At 48.7% G+C, this 19,074-nt stretch overlaps 1 protein-coding gene across 1 annotated transcript in view; it reads right to left on the reverse strand.

The window, feature by feature from the left end:
- Positions 1-1,816: 1,816 nt before the first annotated feature.
- SEMA4C (semaphorin 4C) overlaps positions 1,817-19,074 on the reverse strand; it is a 60,946-nt gene continuing 43,688 nt past the window's right edge. Inside the window, exons 3-15 of the mRNA XM_079988995.1 lie at positions 15,719-15,867; positions 15,016-15,078; positions 12,697-12,795; positions 12,479-12,575; positions 12,059-12,175; positions 11,318-11,469; positions 10,629-10,804; positions 9,193-9,337; positions 7,872-8,067; positions 6,934-7,049; positions 6,241-6,398; positions 5,689-5,759; positions 1,817-4,199 (exon numbers count right to left, since the gene is read on the reverse strand). Of these exons, the coding sequence (XP_079845121.1) occupies positions 3,358-4,199; positions 5,689-5,759; positions 6,241-6,398; positions 6,934-7,049; positions 7,872-8,067; positions 9,193-9,337; positions 10,629-10,804; positions 11,318-11,469; positions 12,059-12,175; positions 12,479-12,575; positions 12,697-12,795; positions 15,016-15,078; positions 15,719-15,867 (2,381 nt within the window). The 3' untranslated portion in view covers positions 1,817-3,357. The remainder of the gene's footprint in view (positions 4,200-5,688; positions 5,760-6,240; positions 6,399-6,933; positions 7,050-7,871; positions 8,068-9,192; positions 9,338-10,628; positions 10,805-11,317; positions 11,470-12,058; positions 12,176-12,478; positions 12,576-12,696; positions 12,796-15,015; positions 15,079-15,718; positions 15,868-19,074) is intronic.

Genomic DNA, 19,074 nt, shown 5'->3' on the forward strand with positions numbered 1-19,074 from the left:
GGATTAGAAAGCAAGGATGCCAAATGCAACACCAAGGCAGGTTTGGTCACTGCCAGGAATCCACACTGCCCTGTGGTACAGATAGCAAATTTTTGATTCTGGACTTAATGGCTCTATGGGTAGCATGCCTTGATTCATTTAGACAGTAGTGGCAGACAGTTGCATTTTGTGTCCTCGGGTTGGCCTCTGCTATGAACTCGCTATTGTGGTCTGAGCTAAGCAACGATTGTGCCTCATCCTCTACAACTTGACAGTAATACAGATCTTCATTACAGGGGTGTTGCAAGGATCACAAAGCCTTTGACTTTATCTTCATTGCCAATTCTAGCAAAGCCTATGTAGGTTTAACTTCATTGCTCACAAAGATCCCTCCCTCCCCTCCCCTCTCTTCTCTTCGCTATTCCCCCTCTGTAAAAATGTAGATTTTAAGTTCTTTTGGTGGTGGAGAGCAGTCTATTTTTTGCTGAAGCACCATGTTAATTGATACACACAAAAACACTTTGCCTTACTCTTGGCAAAGAAGTTGTAAGTGCTATGAAAATAAGGAACTGAATGCTGAGATGCCAAAATAGGTCACAAGCTGGGGATGCACAGATATCTTGAGATTCCACGTTCCACTCCAGAAGCTTCCTTGCAAATCCTTTTTAAACACCCAATTTCATCTCTTCATTGCAAGGTTATTGTTAGCTGATTGCCTGATCTGCGCCTCATGTGTAGCAGGGGAAAACTATGGATTATTTTCCCAGACTGGAAGCTAGAAGGGAATCAAGGCAGGATAAGTGGGGGAGGAGAAATCTGTTGCAACACACACCATTACTTCCATCCTTAATATATTTATAAATGTGTGTACAAATCAACAGGAGCAGGGAAGGCATTAAATTGGCAGTTGTGACAACAGAGCCCAGAGAGCTGCTTCCTGGGAGCTCTGGTTCTTTCCTCTGGGCTCTCCCACCCCACCCCACGCCTCCCTGCTTGGCCCTCTGGAGTGCTGGGAACAGAGAAATGCCCTTTTATAGCCCTGCTGCTCTTTTTCCATGAGCTCACAAGCGAAAGGAAAAAGACTGGCAGGCTGTCACAAGGGCAGGCCCCGAAGATCGCGGGGAAAGAGGCCCAGTTGTCGGGAAAGCTAACGAAAGGACAGCGCGATATCCAGGAGTGGCCTCCACAGGGCAGAAAAAGAAAAGTTTGTCCTGTCTGGGGCAATTCATCATCTGAGATGCATCATAGCCAGGAATAAAACAATTGCAGAAAACCAACTTTCACCAACCTAGCGCCCTCGAGATGTTTTGAACGACAGGTCTCTTCATTGCAAGAGATACACTGGGGTGTTGTCAAAAATATCTGGAGTTTGCCAAAGGTTAGCATAATCACACAGCAATTTGTCAGGGCTTCGTTTTCGAGAAGAGGCAGTCAGAAACCACCCACCACCATATATGGCCCTTATTCAGCCTTCCTCTCTCTTCTCTTCCAAATGCAATGTACAGAGCCAATGAAAACAATGTTAGCCATGCCATTTAATGTCCATGGGTCTACTCTTGAGTAGGGCTGGTCCTGGATACACACCACATTCACCTTTTTTTCTCCCAATTTCCTTCTCTCTCCCTCCTTCTCCCATCTTGATTTAGATTTCAGTCTGCTTGGGACAAGGAGCTCTTCTGTTCTGTAAAATGCAGTGTACACCCAATGAGGTTTTAACAATATTATCACTGCCATCAATTATTATTAATAACATATAATGCACACTCTCCTCCTGAGAAGGCATGTTCTGCAATGGAAGAGAAACCCCCACGCCCAATGAACACAGTACTCATCATGATATTCTTATTCTCCATTTTATTATTAATATAAAAATATCCAGATATTTACATCAAATAAATATATTTCAGTAACAAATAAATTACACGAATTGCCTGGGGGAGGTGGGCAGGGTGAGCAAGAGACCCTTGTTATCAAGAGGCCCCTCTTATTATTTACATGGGGTTTTTCTTGGATTAAAAAAGGGTAAAAAGAGAGGAGGGGGTGAAGTCAGCTGCTGGCAGTGGTGTGAGGCATGCAGGATTAGGGGAAGGGTCTGGCTGTGTTGAGGGCTTGGTTACCAGGCAGGGGTACAGCCAGGGGGGTGGGGGGGTATCTACACTGCATGCTCCTCATTCCCCAGAAAAGAAGGGAGGAAGCTCAGTTTAGTCACAGCAGTCAATTGCTTTGAAGGAAGAGGCATCTCTCTCTTTCTCTCTCTCTCTCTCTCTCTCTCTCTCTCACACACACACACACACACACACACACACACACACAGGGGTTCTCTCTCCCTCCAGAAGCAAGTCTAACCATGGGGTAAGTAAAGGTGGTCACCACAGGTGGCAGATCTGGAGGTGCCATGGGGAGGGCACCCCACAGACTGGGAAGGGTGTGATTTACTGGGGAGATCTCCTGCACAAGCCCCACTGAATTGAACATAAGCCTGGAAGGCTTTAGCAGGATGGGAGATTGCCACTCAAAACTTTCTGCCTTGACCTGACTACAATCCCTTAGGCAAACCCAGATTCTGCGCACCTTCCCTGGCGGTGCCACCCTTTGGCCCACCCCTTGGCAAAAGGTGGGTCTTTTCCAGGCAAAGCAGCCTCCAGCTCAGTTATGGCAAGTCTTCCCTGGAACTCAATTCTTCCCTGCGCCACCTTCCCAACCCCTTTTCGCTCTCACCAAGACACCTAAGCTTGAAGAGGCCCAGCCCCACACATGCAGGCCCCCCTTTGTGGCAATACTCCCGGGGGGGGGGGATTTATGCATCTTCATGTTAATCCCCAGTGTTTCCTTCAGAGGCATGGGTGGGGGGCACAGACTCTCAGCTACCCTGGCCCAACTATTGCATTTGGCCGGTTGTTTCCTGGTTAGCCCAGCAGAAGTGGCAAACAGAACAGCATGGACCCAACAGCAGCTGTGTACTGGGAACGAGACTCTGCCCTGCCTTTTGCTGTCCACTCTGCCATCAGCCACAGAGCCGTTTCGGGGAGGGGGTGGGAGTGGGCAAGCCTGAATTACTGGGTCTGCCAGTCCAATGGTTAAGTCTCCAGTGAGGTTCAGGCTCACCATCCAAGGCAAAGGAAGAGTTGAACACACCTCCCACAAAGTCCTGGGGATTTCTCAGAAGGAAGCACGGCTGAAAACACTGAATGAGGCAGGAGCAGCCTGTAATGGGGGCTTGGCAGTGTATAAAAACTGGGGGCCAAAGTGTCTGAAGGAAGTATTTAAATAGGATTTTCTTTTCTTAAAAAAAGAAGTAGAACCAGCCAGGGGCAGTGATCCCAGCCTAGTTTATGAGGTAGTTGAGTAATAATAGACAGGCCCAGTCCATGGCGCTGCTCATACGGACGACTCCTCAGGGTTTGAGTCAGGCAGCGCTTGCCTCTGCTTGAGCTTCCGGCGCAGCTCCTCGGCCAGGTCGCTGTAGTCTGGCCGCTCCTCGGCGCCCAGGTTGAGGCGGATGTAGCCGTTGGAGGAAGAGCCGCGGATGTTGCCCAGGTTGATGCGGTTGGGCGAATGGAGCGGGGGAGACTGCAGGGGCTGCCCGGGGATGCCGTTGGTGGTGGGAGAGGGTGTGGTGCCTCCGTTCTGGCACACGGCATGGCCGGGGACGATCTTCAGGGACCCGTCAGAGTAGTAGTAGCTGGCTGGGTCCCACAGCTTCTCGTCCGAGTCCGAGGTGGTGCTGGGAATGAAGGTGGGGCTCTTTGCCTCCTTGGGCAGCTCAATGGGGTAGACCAGGGTGCTCTCGATGGCCTTGGAGCCCTTCTCCAGCTCTTCCTTGAGCCTGCGCCGCAGGGACAGCACCACCAACAGAAGCACCAAGCACACGGCGGCCAGAGCGATCACAACCATCCACACCAGGCCCAGGTTCTCCAGAGGGGCTCGCGCTTCCAGAGACATGGCCGGGCCAGAGACCACGGTGACCACGTAGCTCTCGGACATCAGCTCATTGCGTTCCTCCAGCTGGACACACCTGTACAGCCCGCTGTGCTTCAGGCTGGTGCCCAAGATGATCAGCGCCTTGAGGTGGGCATCGTACAGGACCGAGTCCCGCTCTTCAGGCAACTCCTGCCCATTGAAGGTCCAGCGAGCCTGGGCCAGGTTGGAGGTTGGGCGGCAAGGCAGGACCAGGTCTGTGCCCACCATCACCGTGATGTTCTTGGGAATTACTTTGGTTCCTGCAGAGAGAAGGGAGAGGGTGAACAAAAGACGGGGGAAGACATCACGCCTAGCTATTCTTCTGCCAACAGACAGGGCTCCTTGCAGTCTACGAAACACAGGATTTTCTTCCTTCCAAAGCAAAAGCACTGTGGAATCCCACAAGCAGAAATGAAAAAACAGCAGAGTCTTTGTATATTGCATTTGTAACCTGTATGTCCCTCCCAAAAACCGTAAGAGTGGCACACATTTTTAAAATGTCTATCCCACCTGTTTGTCCAAAGAAACACATAATCCCTGACAAACCTCAATATTAGGGTTGCCATATTACAAAAAGCAAAAATAGCAAAGTTGTTGAGCTTTTTAAAAAATGCTTTTGAGGTTTTTTAAAATGACTTCCAACATGGGTTGCTCTGTGCCTGGGGTTTCCTGGACATTTTGGCTGAATTTCAGTAATTCTGCCCAGACGCTATTTCCGGCAGACGAATCCCAGCTATGTCTGGGCAATTCTGGGTGTATGGCAGCCCTGCTCAGTATAGTGTCACAGAATCATAGAACTGCAGAGCTGAAGGAACCACGAGGCATTGCAGGAACCTTTTTGCCCAACGTGGGGCTCTAACCCAAGACCCTGAGATTAAGTGTCTCATGCTCGACTGACTTGAGCTATATTCAAAGCAATAAATTAACAATAACCAACCTGTTTAACAAATTCCAGCAGCAAAAAACAAAACAAAAAAAAACCCACATAGAACTAATCTAGCAAGAATGTGATATCACAGCACTTTAAACGTACTGTGTGAAAGTGACCCAGTATAGACATTCTGATCAGGCAGCCTCTTGCCTAATTCTGTTCTCTTGTGCTTCAAATTATGTGCCCACAGGCTCCCACCACCATTTCTAGAAGGATTTGCAGACGGAGGACTCAATGTCATGTGAGCTTTGATCAAGAGGCAATTACGCCTCCTCCTTTTCATGGTCCAGCCACAAGTCCCAGGGCTGCCCTCAGACAAGCAACCAAATCTCCTTGCAGTGAGAGTCCATCCACGCACAGCCTGTGAGAGTCCGTGGGTTGCATGATGCAGCACACCGGGGGGGGGGGGGGGGGGCCAGGGACAAATTCCCCACTTGGCTACGAAGCTCCCTGGGAGACCCCAGGCCTGCTGCTTTTGCTTAGCCCAACCTACCTCACAGGGTTGCTGTGAGGATAAAAAGGAGGTGTGTGGTGTGGAGACAACTGAGGACATTGCTCCAGAGTTACTGATGAAAGCTGGAGTGTTTCCTTCACTTGGCATGAGGGACAAGTAAAACTCGATTTTGTGGCATTTCCTATGAAGATGTTGGTTTGGAGTTGCAACTGAGCATTTGAAACACACAATCGCCCTAGTTAAGCTTGTCTTGTCACTGAAGGACCACAATGCTGAAACCACCGGTCCCACAAAGCATATATACGAGGAGTCCACAGAGTAACCACAACACAACACTGCCTGAAAATTGCAGAGGAGGACTGACCTGATTTTGACGTGCGCAGGGGGCTGCAAATCCCAGGCTCCACTCCCAAATCCTGGAACAGCAGCGAGGTCCTAAAAGAGCCAAAAGCCAGTTCATCAGAAGGTGTTTTGCCACAAAGAGAGAGGGAACAAAGCTAAGGAACAGCACCGCAATACCAAGGAAAAGCTGGTGGTCACCTTTGTGTTAAAATTTGTCCATTGTCTGTTTTATTTATTTTTTTGTAAGCCACTTTGAGACATGTGTGAAAAACAGGATATAAATTATTTAAATAAAAGGCAACAGGACCATAAAACCAGAGTTGAGTGTATTCCGCATGCCTGTAAGTTCTTTTTGTGCAGGCATAGAGTTCTGACCCTCAGAAAGTGCAGAAGTTTCTAGGCCTGGTGGTTGAAGCTACTTAAGAGCATTCAGCAAAGGTCTGGACACAGAAGAGTAGCTGAACAAGATTCCTGAGAGTTGATGTCTCAGGGCGGACACAAACAGACAACTGCTCTCCACATTTCCCTTCCTTGTCACTCCCTCTTTTGCCACTTTCCAAGATGTGCCTCTTACCCATCATAGGCATCTATGCGAACACAGCGACTCCCATTCCACGTCCAGGCACAGTACGGGTCCTTAGTGAGGATGCAGTCAGAACAGCTGTGATACTTGCTGCAGTCGGCCACAGGAAGCTGGATAACTTGGGAGTTGGAGCCAACAAACAGCACCCTCTGGGGTGAGAGGGAAGAATATCAATACTGGAGCAGCATCTAGAGTCACACCACTTTGCTCCCACCTTAATCTTCAGATACCACTGAAAAAGTCAGTGCTGCCTCATTCCCTGGGTTGCTCTATTGCATGCTCTTGCTGCAGAGGCACAAACATCTCCTGACAAATGTGGGATGTTGTGGATCTAAGTTTACATACATTTGTCCAGGTTTCTAGTCCTTATGGTTGCAGAGAACCATGCAGGCATTTTCTGATGAAATCTTAGCAAACCCCAAAGTACACAGTGGCTGACCCCAATCCTGTCGTGCTCAGTTTGGCTGCACTGCCCTCATCTCCTGACCAGCACATCCCACTATTCTCTCACCTCCAAAACACTACAATTCCACCAATCCCTCATCAAAAAGACCCACTCGCTAACCCTTCTGCCCATCATGTGGTGTGATCGGGGACATGCCTTGTGACTCCGCAAGGAAAGGATTGCTGCCTGCTGTCACCCCCCGTGTTTCCAACCCCAGCCCATGCAGGGACATTTCTTACCTTCTGCAGGGACAACACTAGGCTCTTGACAGGCTGGGCATGCTCAAAGATCTGCAACTCTTCGATCAGGTGGACACCCGATGGCAAGACCACGGCCTTGTGCAGCCAGCCATTATCTTCAGAAAATTCAAGAGAGGGAGGTCATGGCAAAGAAGTATCACAGGAAGGCGCTCTCTGGACCACCCTCCTCCAGAACAGAGCTGCCCTAGGGACCACTGCCTCTGCCAGTTACCATATCATAGGAACCTAGGAAGCTGCCTTGAGGCAGGCCATTAGGTCCACCTAGCTGACACTGCCGGTCAGCAGCTCTCTGGGATTCCAGGTCAGGAATCTTTCCCAGGCCTTCCTGGAGATGTCAGGGGTTGATCCTGGGACCTTCTACATGCAAGGCAGGTGCCTACCATTAAGCTACAGTCCTTCCTCAGGCCACTCCTTCCAAGAACCGCCCCAGCATCAAAACTGAAATTATGTTGTTCTCATCTGACTCAAGAGCGGGGCTCATGTGGCATTTCCATCCCCCAAACCCAGGAACAGGTTGCAGCACTAACTCAGTCTATCCGCAGAGGTGCTGCAACTGGACATACAGAGCCAGACCCCCTACACAATCTTCTCTGCCTGGCGGTGGAGTTTCAGTTTGTGGAGCAAGTACACCAGGGATGGGGAGCCTGTGGTCCTCCAGGTGTGGCTGGACTCCAACTCCCAACAGCCTCAGCCAACATGGTCATTGGCGAGGGGGGGCATGAGAGTTGGTAGTCCATCATCTTGAGGGCGACAGGTTCCCTATCCCAGGTCTACTCCGGCAGGCAGCAACACTTCAAGACCTCCTGCAGAGAAGCTTTGCCATCCTTCACTAACCAAGACCCTTGTATTTGATGTGCCAGAGGTTAAACTGGTACCTTCTACATGCAAAGAGTGCTCTGGGCCTTAGAATCCCATACCTGTGCCAATGTAGAGCAATTCATACGGTTTGCCATCCAAGCCATGAACCCGTTCCACCACCAGCTGGGTGAAGTTGGCCTCCTTCTTGACCAGCAAAGGCCGGTTGCCTTGGGGAGGGACCACCTTATCCATCAAGGGGTGCTTCTTTGCAAAGTTGAGCGTGTTGTCAGGCAGCTCCAGGGAGTTGGTGATGCACTGGAAGGAAGGGAAGATGCAGGGCTTAGGTCAGAGCTGAAAATGCTTTTGACACAGATTAAGCCTTGGCTCTGCAAAAATGATTTTAATTTGACAAGACCCAGCCGTGATGGATGCAAAGCAGTCATGAAGAAGAGTGCTTCTGAGGGCGTACAGAAGGAGTGCCTTCCAGCTCCTATCAGCCCCAAGCAGCACACTCAGGAGGGGAGCTGCAGTTCAGCAACAGCTGAAGAGCACCACATTGGCTGCCCCGGGTGTGCAGAGCACACTTTCCTCATGGCTAAATAAGAAGGCACCTGGAAAAGTAATGTGCACATGGGAAAAGATGCAAGGATTTGAAGCCAGGAAATGTAGCTTCCACAAGATGAGTAGACACTTATGACAGAGAGACAGCCAGAGAAAACACACCCAGAGAGATAATAATAGAATTGCAGAGTTGGAAATGACCACGAGGGTCATCTAGCCCAACCCCCAGCAATGCAGGAATTTCTTGCCCAATGTGGGGATTGAACCCACGACCCTGAGATTTAAAGTCTCATGCTCTACCAACTGAGCTATCCCAGCTGCCTATACTCTCAACTGTCAGCCCGATCATGCTTGGGCTTGGGGACCTGGATAAGAGGTGGACACAAAACCCTGTGGCCCATTATCACAGAATCATCCCAGGATCACTGAGGTGGAAGGGCTCCCATGGGTCATCTAGTATGACCCACTGTGATGCAGGAATCACAACATCAGCTGGGGTGGGGATTCACATAAGCTTGGGGACATGCCAAGTCTTCCGCGTAAGACCAGGGAAATTTCCACTGAGTTGCTCCATCATATACACATTTTCCAAATGTGTGCCTACATTTTTCGTGTTGCTGCCACCTGCCCTGTGTAGTGGCATGTGGTATCTACCACATGTGATAAAAAGTAAAGATACTCTGGAAGAATCTGGATATGGAGAAGCAATCTCAGGATTGTGAGCCAATCTGTCCAAGGGGAAACTGGGAGGGAAGGGAGTGATAGGTACACTTCTGCCCTCACAGACCAGAAGGGGGCAGCAGCTGGGCACCCCATCTCTCAGGGGGTGGGGCAGGCAAACCACTCGGGATTCCCACTCTCCTCCCCAGAAGTACTTACTGCTCCAGGACGAGGGCTGGGCACTTGGTCCGAGTACCGAACCCACTTCTGAGCTACCTCGCTGTACTCCTTGTAGGGACCGTCAAACACTTTCTGCACCTCTTGAATCTGGTATTGACAGACGGCAGAAACATCCACATCTCCCCTGCAGGAAAGGAAGGGAGGGAGGCAGAAATAAGTTTAGCGATAGAGAGCAACCAAGATTGGGAAGATTTTATTTTAAATAGTTACTCGCCCCCCCAAAAAAAACCTTAAGAAGTTGCAAACAAAAAAATGGTACTGAACTAAAAATATTTACAAATAAAAGAAAATATGTTCTAATGAAAACTACATATATGTTTGATATGACTGCCATAATTAAATCCTAAACTGATATGACAACACAGAAAAACAACCATACACTAGGCTTGCTTTTTATCTTGAAATTTGTTATTCCCCAAATAAACAAAGACCATTTTTCAAAGAACATATTTATTTTCTTGAATAGCTTCCAGAAAAACAAGTTAGAAAAAGAAATCAGCCATGTAGTGTCCTATATTTTGCTTAACCATTCGGCGATTGTGGAGAATTTGTGCCACCCCCCCCCCCCCGCCCTTTGCTTTACAGATTCTACCAGCAGCCAGTAAATTGAACAATAATTCCAGATCAACTATTTCAACCTCCCCTTTCAGATATCAAGGTTGGGAGGTTTTTATTGCTGTTATATCAGGACAGGCTGAGGGAAAGAACAGGACTCCTGCAATTATTCCCATTTCATTGACTGTGTTATCCAACTATCAGGATGACAGCCTCTCTAACCCTACCCAACCCCACATCTTTCCTTTTGGCATTGGAAGGAAGTTTTTATTTTTTTTTGGGGGGGGACACCAGGAAAATAATCCAACATAAATCATAATTTAGGCAATTTATGCTGCTCTCTCCCCCATGTTGCGTGACTAGCACAGGTCCTGCTCACTATGGGCAAATTAGTGTGTGTGCCCAAAAGAGACCTAGAACACACTGAAGTTGTACCCGCCTCCCCTGGAAATCTTGTCTGATCACCCCTCCTATTCCCAAGATTTCTTTGGGAACGGACCACGTGCTTTAAAGGATATGGTTTTCTTTCTAATATATAGATTTATTTTTATATTGTTTTAAGGAAATTTCACTGAATGTCATTTTCAAAAACTGGGTTTTTTTAAATAATTCAGTTGTATCAATAGTCCATCTATCAATACCTAACAAATATTGTTTCTGGCCTTAGGACAAGATGCTTCTTGCTTGTTTAAAAAAAAGTGAAAGCAGAGATTCTCAGGAAGCTGAATTCTGTTCTCACCCTTGTACCTTGTGATATTTTTACACTCCTGCAGCCCTGCCAGCCACCCACTCAGCCTTTGCAGAGCAGAGGGCCATCAGTCCCACAGGACAAATCTGAAAGCAGTTCTTTGCTGCCTTACCAGCGTGCTTGGAAGACTCCGAAAAAGCTAGTTTCAGACCAATGATCCCCACTCAGAGTGTACGTTCCCTGGATCCGATTGAAATGCAGCTGTTGCTCCGGAATAGAGCACAACAGCCGTGCCTTCAGGAATGTCGTCCACCTCTTCTGCAAAGTCCGGGCACCACCCACGTCCCCCTGTACAGAGATAATTAACATTTAGGGGGGTGGGGAGAGGTCCCTGTCTCATGGAGCTTACAGGCAAAATTTTAAGAGCTGGAGAGGAAGAAGTGAGGCAAAGGTAAAGTATGAGAATCAGCTTCTTGCTGTTTTGTGCATGTTTGTTTTTTATTCTAGAAATGCTGACTTGTTAAAGATTTTTATTCTTTAGATTTCTCACATTTCATTCCTTTAATGCTATATCAGGTCACTGATGAAGACCTCTGTGTTGTTGGCCAGAGAGTGAATATACTGCATCACAATAAGTCCTATTAAGGACTTATTATTGGAGTGTCTGTATATAAGAGAATTGTTTCATTGCAATAAAAGAATTCTGTAGGGTTTTAAAAATACATCCATCCTTTAACTCTGATTTGGGCTGCTGGACTAGACAAGCCTTGGGCTCTGACCCAGCTGGAGTCTTCTGAGGTGGTTGGAGCCTGCCTTCTGAGCCTGCCATAACTCTCCATCGCCTCTGGAAGTGTCGCCTACCTTGCAGACTCTGGCTACCCGGGCCACAACTTGGTCTATGTCACAGTCGTACTCCACCGCCCGCTCGCTGAAGAAGAAATAGACCTTGTCGTCATCCCCTCTGTCGCTGCCTTTGCTCTCCCGGACGAAGGCCGAGCCCACAAAGTGGGGTTCTACAAAAGGAGGAAAGGAAGCAAGATGAACGGCCAGTCCTGAAACCAAACACATCCTTCCCGATCCCCTCTAAGCCCCCACCAAACACACATGCGCAGATATAATCCTGGCCTACTTTCTTCCAATGACAGTTATACCCCTCCTTTCCTCCAAGGACCTCTCTTACCATTTAATCTTCACAATAGCCCTGTGAGGTGGGGTAGGCTGAGTGACAGTGACCAGCCCAAGGTAACTCAGTGAGTTTTACACCTGAGTGGGGCCTTGAACTCTGGTCTCCCAGATCTCAGTTCAATGTTTTACCCACTACACCACACGGGCTTTAGAAACGGTTGGTTTCAGGCTCCCCATGCCTAGCATAGACAATATTGAGATATGTGCAGACGAGATTCCACATTCAGAGTACAGAAGCAGAGGGTACTGGTTTTTCCAAGCTAAGTAAACCAAGGCAAGCAGCATTTGCCACACTTGTGAACCTCTGCCTGGAACCCACCGTGGAAAACATGCATTTGTAAGGAGAAGCCATAACACACTGATGCGCACAGAGAGCCCAACTGGAGAACCACCCCCCTGCTTCCCATCGCATCTCACCATTGAGCCATGTGGGCAGGTGCTCAGTCTTGACAGAATACTGGGGGCCCAGGTTGCGCAGGATCACGGGTTCCGTGCCCAGAAAGTTGTAGAGTGTTGCCGAATACAACTCTTCCTCTAAAATGGGTGGAAGAGAAGGGGTTAACCTGGCTTGAAAGCCCTGAGGCCCAGGCTGCATTGAGGGGGAGCAGGCAGGGAGCAGGCCGGCCAGCTGTTACTTGCCTGGTTGCCTGTGGAGAACAAGAACTTGCCTGCAGGCGACCAGGCAAGAAAAGCTTTGCAGAAGTTGGCTCTTCCCCCCACTGCACTCCAAAGTCCTTCTGCAGAATCCACTTGAATGAGCTTTGTGAAAGAGCTCCTCCCAGTGGGACATACTGCCCTTTGGACTGAAGAAAGCCGGCAGCCCTGGGTGCCACTTACCCACAATGAGGCCCGTGTGCCCCTTGTCGGGGTCGTAGGGGCACTTCCCCCTTCCGTCTTCAAAGGAGAGCCTGTCCAAGGAGAAGGTGGCCAGATTCTGCAAGGAGCCCAAGAAAGAGAGGAGTGTGATGGGACTGAGCCAGTTGCCCCCATTCAGCGCACTCAGCCCACCAGTCCAAGCATGATTCGTGGACAGAAAAGCTCCCCGCCATACTCACAATGTAGGCGCACTTGGGCTGGAAGGCGTAAGTACCACAGGCATACATGTGGGAACTGTTGTAACTCTGCAGGAAACGGATGTAGTTGAAGCAGTCAGTCTGAGGAGGAAAAAGCAGGTCCTTCGTGAGACTCCAAAGGCCACAAACACAGAATAGAATCGCAGAGTTGGAAGGGACCACGAGCGTCATCTAGTCCAACCCCTGCAATGCAGGAATTTTTTGCTCATCGTGGGGCTCAAACCCACAACCCTGAGATTTAGAGTCTCATTCTCTGCCAAATGACCTGCCCCAGAGGGTATGGGTTGTTTTCATTTTGTGGCTGCATTGCTGACACGCAGAAATCAGCACCTGGAGAATGTTGCCGTTCTTTAAAATCACGTTTCCAGTCCTCAAGGCTCCTCAGAAGCCAAACTTAGAATCAGAGGTTAGAGCTCCTTCACAAAAAACCACCAGTGTACCCATGACACCAATTAAAAGCACAATACAGTGGTACCTCTGGTTACAAACTTAATTCATTCCAGAGGTCCGTTCTTAAGCTGAAACCGTTCTTATCCTGAGGCGCGCTTTCGCTAATGGGGCCTCCCGCTGTGTGATTTCCATTCACATCCTGGGGCAAAGTTCGCAACCAGGAGCAGCTATTTCTGGGTTAGAGGAGCTCGTAACCTGAAGCATTCGTAACCAGAGGTACCACTGTAAATGTAACCAAAGCATGCATCTATGTATATTATATGCAAATAATGTGCAGGATTCAGCACACAGATACAGCAACCTGGTATCAAATCCTGGCTTAATAAGCCAGCAAATTCAGGAGCGGCCAGGAAAACCCTTTCAGGACAATACAGAAAAGGATAACCCAAACTGGAGAGACGTTGAAAGATGAAAAAGCGATGAATGCTTCTCTGCCACAAGCCACAATCCCTGTGGTAACTTTCCTGACACTCGTTGCTTGCCTTTTTTTCACGTAAGAAATTAATTAACTGATTAATTAGCTGGATCACATCAGCATTTGTTTTCATATCCACACACAAATGGATCCCCAGGGAGGGTGGGGAATGTGGTTTTTTTTTTTAATATGGAGCCTGTGCATATATAGTAGGAAGACCCTGCTTAGGAAAAGGCATCTCTGCTTCCCTCTCACACCAAAGGGAACACCTCTCTTCTGCGGAGGATGCCTGTCACCCAGAGTTGTGTTGTTGTTTTAAAAAAATCTTCTTTTACTGAAAGTTAGAAATTCAGCTGCCTGGTTAATTGGGGCCACATTTTATCACTGAGCAAAATGTTTTAAAACCTACCAAGGGACTCAACATTGAAGCCCCATCAACAATGATCCATAATCAACTGCGACAACAGAAAGAGTGGTGGGAGGTTGCTAAAGCTGTGGTCTTAACTGTGACTACTCAGATGCAGGTCACCCTGAATTCAATGGGGCTTACTCCCAGGTCAAGTGGGGAGAGGAAGGCAGCCTCCGTCTCCCTCTCTCCTGTTGCCCAGTAAGCAAGGAAGCAAGGCTGGCTGCCAGGTGCACACCTGTCTGGTCCAAAGCTCAGTGAGGATTCACGTTTGGCAGAGAAGTCTGCAGCGGAAGATTTGATGTGCAGAGAGCCCTGGTCGGCTTGCTTAGCAGGAAAGGCGAGAAGCTGAGCCGACTAGAGGGGACCAGTGTTCCCAGGGGCAGGGCAATGGAAAGGGGAAGTATAAAGCAGCCACACTCTCTGCAGGGTGCCTGGGGGCTCACAGGGAAAGGGCCCATGCACACACTGATACCAAGATGGTGTAGCATAATGGCCGCCAGGACAGTGAGCTATGAATCAGGAAATCCCTGATCCAAACCTCACCTCCACCATGAACTCATTTAGGGACAAGCCGCTCTCCCTCAGCTTCAAAGTGGGTCCTCTCTGAATACTCTCCCGGCGTAACAGATGGGGAGAGCAGCAAGTTCCTCACTGCAGGTGCCTGACAAACCATGACAATAATGTGCTTGCCTGCCCACCGCTGTCAAGAGACGTTTGGCGGTAGGGACAAAGGCCCATCCTTCTGTGGGAGATCCATGGGGCAAGAGGATCCCCACGGGGTGCAGGTCTCAGACGCCACCCTCAGTTTTCTTAAGGACAGCTCTTGAAAACAACCCCCGAAAAAGCAATGGGAGACACCTCTCTGTTTCCTTGTCTAGAAGTCTGCAGTGAAGAAAATGTGAACTGGCTCAGATTTGAGTGGCATGTAGGACAGTTGTCCTGCCTGGGGCTGATGGGAGTTGTAGTACAAAGCAGCTGCAGGGCACCAGGTTGGAGGAGGCTGAGTTATGGTCATGTCCTGTCTTACCTGATTACTTTTGCCCTTTTGAATACATTCTGCTTTCTTCTCTGCTGGAGCCTCCCAATGGATCTGCAAAGAAGTAGAAATTATTCTTAAGCATCCTATGAAGCCCACCCTATCACAAGGGCTTGGGGTGGTTTATGTTGCCTAAACAGGAAAGTCACACAATCACAGCCACAAACAGCATGATAAAAGCATTTTAAAAGGGAGTTATAGAGTTGGAAAAGAGCGACCAAAACAATCAAGGGGGTAGAGCAACTTCCTTAGGAGTAAAGGCTGCAGCATTTGCAGTTTTCTAGTTTAGAGAAAAGGTGGGCAAGAGGCCTGGCTTTCTACAAGGCAGCTTGCTATGTAAGGACACCCAACGGCTGCTAGTCCTGATCGCTGAACACGGCTGGGAAGCAAGAGCAGCACGGCAGGCACTCTTGGCCTTCAAATGCCCATCTTGGGGATTCTTGGAAGCATCTGCTTGAGCACTGCTAGAAAACGGGTCAAAGAACGAGATGGATCTTTGGCACAGCTGTCCCAACCTGATGAGACTACAGCTCCCCTCAGTGCCAACCAGCACAGCCATATGGTGCTGGGCCTGATGGGAGTTGCAGTCCCCAAAACTAGAGGGCACCCAGTTGGGAAAGGCAGATTTGGCAGGCATCTCTGTGATTAATGCATCTGTGTAGCACCTCCCAAGACAGCCCAATCTGCAACTCACCATTTCCTCAAGCTCCATGTTGTTGGTGTGGAGGGCGAAAATGGCTTCTCGAGCCCCCACGTAAAGCAGCCCTTTGGGGTCAGCCAGGGTCAGTGTTGTGTAGTTGAACACCCCCATCTTGGAGAAGCGCTTCGTCACTTCCCTCAGGTCTGCAAGGGAAGAGCAGGCAACGTTAAGGGTCAGTGTGGTGCAGTGGTTAGAGTGCTGAGCTTGGGTCTGGGAGGGAAATCCCCACTCAGGCCCACGAGGGTCACTGGGTGATTCTGGGCCAGGCGCCATCTCTCAGCCTAACCTACCTCGCAGTGTCGTCGTATGAAATGGGGAATGAGGTGGGTTATCAATGTAACAAAAACTAAACATGAACAATGTTTTAAAAAGTTAAAAGGGGACAACAGGATTCTTGCTTCTCTACTGGCAGCAGATCCCGGTCCTGTTTGTGCTTAACAGAGAGGTAGACAGACAGATAGAGAGATATGTTCCAGTGGCTTTTCAGGGAACACCCTCGCAAAGCAGGGAACACACAATAGAAGATATAAAGATATAATAGACTCATTAGCAAGAATGTAGAATACTTTCAGACGCTGCTCTGCCACACCCAAGCTAATGAAAATCTCAATTAAAAGGCAGCACTGAAGAGGCAAATCTCCAGTGCTGGCCTAAATGTCTGTACAGATGGGAGTTCCACAGTTCAAGGGCCACCACGAAGAAGGCCTTGATCCTGTCCATGCTGAAGTAACCAATCTGAGCTGCAAGCCCTCAGGAAGCCCCCTTGAGGCACCTCTGAGCATGTGGGCCCTAACATTACAGCACCATATAGGCTATCTATGGGCTGCCCCCATATATAGGTGGGCTTTTCTGGAGGAAGAATCCGTAAGAGTGTAACATCCCATGTAGCACAAGGACAGAGCCTTGTGGCGTGATACTTGTTCTGCTAGCAATATGCAAGAGAATGCAGAAGCAGGTTGCTGGAAACTAGTTGTATGATCATGCATAATCCAGTTGGGATTCCTGCATGGGGGGAGGTGGAGTGGGTGACCCTAGGGGTCCCTTCCAACTCTACAATTCTATAACTTTGTTACACACTGGTATGTGTGATCCACTAGAGAAACTGTTGCATTGGATCCCTGCTAGTGTCTGGGTAGACCCATGAAATTAATGGACATCACTAATTTGGGGTTATTAATTTCAATATGTCTATTCTGTGCATAACTTAGCTGACAATTTACTGAATTTGCACCAGACAAACTTTTCTGGGTCCCCCTGCCATCGGAGGCAAGGGTGATGGTGACAGGAGGCAGGAGCTTTTTGGTGGTGGTGCCTGTTTGTTAGAATGCCTTTCCCAGAGAAAAGCCTGCTGGGTGCCTTCTTTGGCTGTGTACACATTTAAAGCAAGTCTTCCACCTCCCTCCCACCCAAAGCTCTGGAAACTGTTCTTAAATTCGCAGGCTGCTGGGAATTGTAGTTCTGGGGCAAACTCCAGTTTCCATTATCCTGTTTAAATTTATGGTGCACACAGTGGCAAAGTTACAATTAAGGCCTTTGTCTCTGACTTGAACCTTCTTAATAATAATAATTTGTTTGTTTGTTTGTTTGTTTAATATACTGCCCTATACCCTGGGGGTCTCAGGGCGGTTCACAGAATAAAATCAAGATATAAAACCACAAAATACCATAATAAAAATATAAAACAACAACCCAATAGTCCCCCCCCCAAAAAAAAAACATTTTAAAAGGGCATAGGATGTAAATCGGATTAACCAAAGGCCTGGTTAAAAAGGAACCTGTTGCCTAAAAGTGTATAATGAAGGTGCCAGGCGAACTTCCCATGGAGAGAGCATTCCACAGACGGGGAGCCACTGAAGAAGGCCCTGTTCTCGTGTTGCCACCTCCGGACCTCTTTCGGAGGAGGCACGCAAAGAAGAGCCTCAGAAGATGATCTCAGGGTCCGGGTAGGTTCATATGGAAAAGGTGGTCCTTGAGGTATTGGGCCAGGAAACTAATCGGTGGCCAGTGAAGTGGGACCAGGATTGGTGTAATGTGCTCAGACCATCTTGCTCCAGTGAGCAACCTGACCAGAGAATTCTGCACCAGTTTCTGAACTGTCTTCAGAGGCAGCCCTACATATAACACATTGCAGTAATCTAACCTTGAGGTTATCAGAGCATTGACAACAGTAGTTAGACTAACCCTGACCAGACAGGGGCATAGCTGGGCCACCAGCCGAAGCTCATGGAAGGCACTCCGGGCTACTGAGGCCACCTGAGCCTCAAGCTTACAGCAATGAATCCAGGAGAACCCCCAAGCTATGCAGCTGCTCCTTCAGAGAAAGTGTAACCCCATCAAGAGCAGGCCATCTCCTAGCCATCCGGTCTAGGGAACCCCCCACTAACAGCGCCTCCATCTTATCTGGATTGAGCTTCAGTCTGTTGGCTCTCATCCAGTCCATTACCGAGGCAGGACACTGGTCCAGCACTTCCACTGCCTCACCTGCAGATGTAAAGGAGAAATAGAGCTGAGTGTCATCAGCATCCTGCTGACAATGTACTCCAAACATCTGGATAACCCCACTATGTTAAACGACATGGGGAATCTGTGCCCCCCCCCCGCAAGGTTGCTGAGACTCCAACTCCAGCGATGCAGCTAGCAGTCCTGCATCTGGAGGGCCACAGATTCACCATCTCTGTGAAGTTTAAGAGGCTTCTTGGTGAACAGGGAGCTTCTTTTGTCTGCCAAAAACTTTCATCCAAGTCGTTTAATGTCCCATCTGGCATTTGAATATTTTCATTATTCCTACCCGTTCCAGCTGCTGCAAGTGATTGATTTTAATTGCCATTCTATTTAATGTAGTTCTTTTTACGATTTATGTTCACTGCTGGAATTCCGGTTACAAACTTCTAAGTGGGGATACACATTTCAAAGAAATAAATAGCAATTTTCGTGTTATTTTTGAAGCTAGCAGGTGCAAACACTGTTTCGCTGTGGGGGCGGCACTTGCGCACAAACATCACCGGCCCATCACAAGAAGGGCAGAGATGATATTACTTCCAGGCACATCATTGATCATTCCCCTGCGTGGCTGGGCCATTTTGAGCAGCAAAAACCTCTCTCTCCCCCCCTCTCTTTGCCTTTGCCAATCTGGTGCCCTCCAGACATTTTGGGTGACAACTCCAATCAGCCCCAGCAACACAGAGGATAGGTGTTGTAGTCCAAAGCATCTGGAGAACATTAGGTTGGTAAAGGCTGCCCTAGTGTCCCACACTCATATGCACTAGTATCCCAGAGTATAACAAAGGAGCAGTCCTGACCGCTTCCACTGTTTGAGTTCAGGGAATGCCACTGTGCAGGGCAAGAACAGT

The sequence above is a fragment of the Podarcis cretensis genome (genome assembly GCF_951804945.1).
Source record: "Podarcis cretensis genome assembly, chromosome: 8".
In the NCBI taxonomy this organism is placed as follows: Eukaryota; Metazoa; Chordata; class Lepidosauria; order Squamata; family Lacertidae; genus Podarcis; species Podarcis cretensis.